General features: G+C 31.4%; 1 protein-coding gene across 1 annotated transcript in view; it reads left to right on the top strand.

Moving 5' to 3' along the window:
- LOC107622029 (target of Myb protein 1-like) overlaps positions 1–1,655 on the top strand; it is a 10,552-nt gene that overhangs the window by 8,007 nt on the left and 890 nt on the right. Inside the window, exons 8-9 of the mRNA XM_016323963.2 lie at positions 206–397; positions 942–1,438. Coding sequence (XP_016179449.1) covers positions 206–397; positions 942–1,438 — 689 coding nt within the window. The remainder of the gene's footprint in view (positions 1–205; positions 398–941; positions 1,439–1,655) is intronic.

Here is a 1,655-nt window from a genome sequence, read left to right as displayed (position 1 = left end):
CTATTTTTAGATATAAAAATAGATATAATGATAAAATTATAAGCAATAACTGATGTGTATTGTTTCTAAGAAGAAAATTATACAACTTAAGGTATACTAAAAAATGGTGCAAGTATATTTTTTTTAATTGTATTCCTAGTAATTTCTCTTCAAATTCAAAGAAAACAAACTGGTATATTAACTTTTTTATATTTAATTTTTCCAGTGATGAGTCACTCCTATGCCAGGGTCTAGCTCTTAATGATGATCTACAACGTGTACTGGCCAAGCATGAATCCATTGCTTCAGGAACTTCTAATCAAAAGGACAACGAGAAACCAAAGCCTGAAACTCCTGGAGCACTTGTTGATCATCCTCTGGTTGATACTGAAGATGGTGGTAAACAAAGCGATGAGAGGTAATCGGGTCTCCATTAGCCTAATTAAAATCCATGTAATTAATTATTGGATGCTATCTTTTTGGAGTTTTAGAAATTTTGGATAATTTCTAGTAGAGTAATAATGTTTTATTGTAAAATTAAGGTTTTTAAAATCCTGTTTTATTCTTTCATTTATATTCTTTAAATTTTATTTTTGTGTTTGATTTCATAAATTAGTACTGTACTAATCAGTTATAAAATCTTGTATTTGATTAATTAGGTCATAAACCTTTGCTTTGGTTGCATAATTTGATATTGCTTCATGCATGAAGCCGATATATGAATTACGACCAATTTTTTGGTACTTTTTAAAATCATGTCAAAATTGTTGAATTTGATCCTGATAAATAAATTTGGAAAAGTTATCAATGTAAGATTTACTGACGCAATTAATTTTTGATACCGTAGACAACAGCATGAATTATATACCAACTTTCTTCGACAATAGGGTGACATGTTTGCATAATTGCATAGTTCTTTCAGGTTATATATATCTTCATTTTATTTTACTTTATGTTTGCAGATTACCATCTAATGCTGAAGCTGAGTCCCAGACATTCAACCAATTACTACTTACTGCACCCCCAACGGCAAATGGTTCTGCTGCCCCTTTGAATGTTAATGCCAAATGGGACCTACTCAGTGGTGATGACTATAACTCATCACCAAAAGCTGATAACTCACTTGCTCTTGTTCCTCTAGGAGAACAGCAGCCAGCCAGTCCAACACCTCATCAGAATAATGCACTTGTTCTTTTTGATATGTTCTCTAATGGTAACAATGGACCTACTCCAATTCTTGGCCAACCAAATTCATTATCCCCCCAATTTCATCACCAGACTTTCATATCTCAAGGCATATTTTATCCCAATGTAAATATGCCAAATGTGGGATCACCTCATTATGAGCAACAATCATCACCATTTGCACAAACCACAGCTCCTATTTGGAATAATTCTCAGGCCCAACAACAACATCAACAACAACAACAACAACCACCACCAAATTCACCAGCTTATGGTACACCTAATGATTCTTTATTTGGTTAAATTCTTTCACAACAACTACTCTTTTTCCTTAAGCAATTGTTATGATATATAATGAAGTGTGACCTATAATTTTCACTCTTTTTTTTAGATGAACCATATTAGGTGTACATAAAAAATTAAGTCACTAAATCAATTACTAATATAAAATACATATTAAAATATAAAATATATATTAAAAATGAGTTAAA

This window comes from Arachis ipaensis, chromosome B10 (genome assembly GCF_000816755.2).
Source record: "Arachis ipaensis cultivar K30076 chromosome B10, Araip1.1, whole genome shotgun sequence".
Lineage (NCBI taxonomy): Eukaryota > Viridiplantae > Streptophyta > Magnoliopsida > Fabales > Fabaceae > Arachis > Arachis ipaensis.
This window is presented reverse-complemented; position numbering and strand designations above follow the sequence as displayed.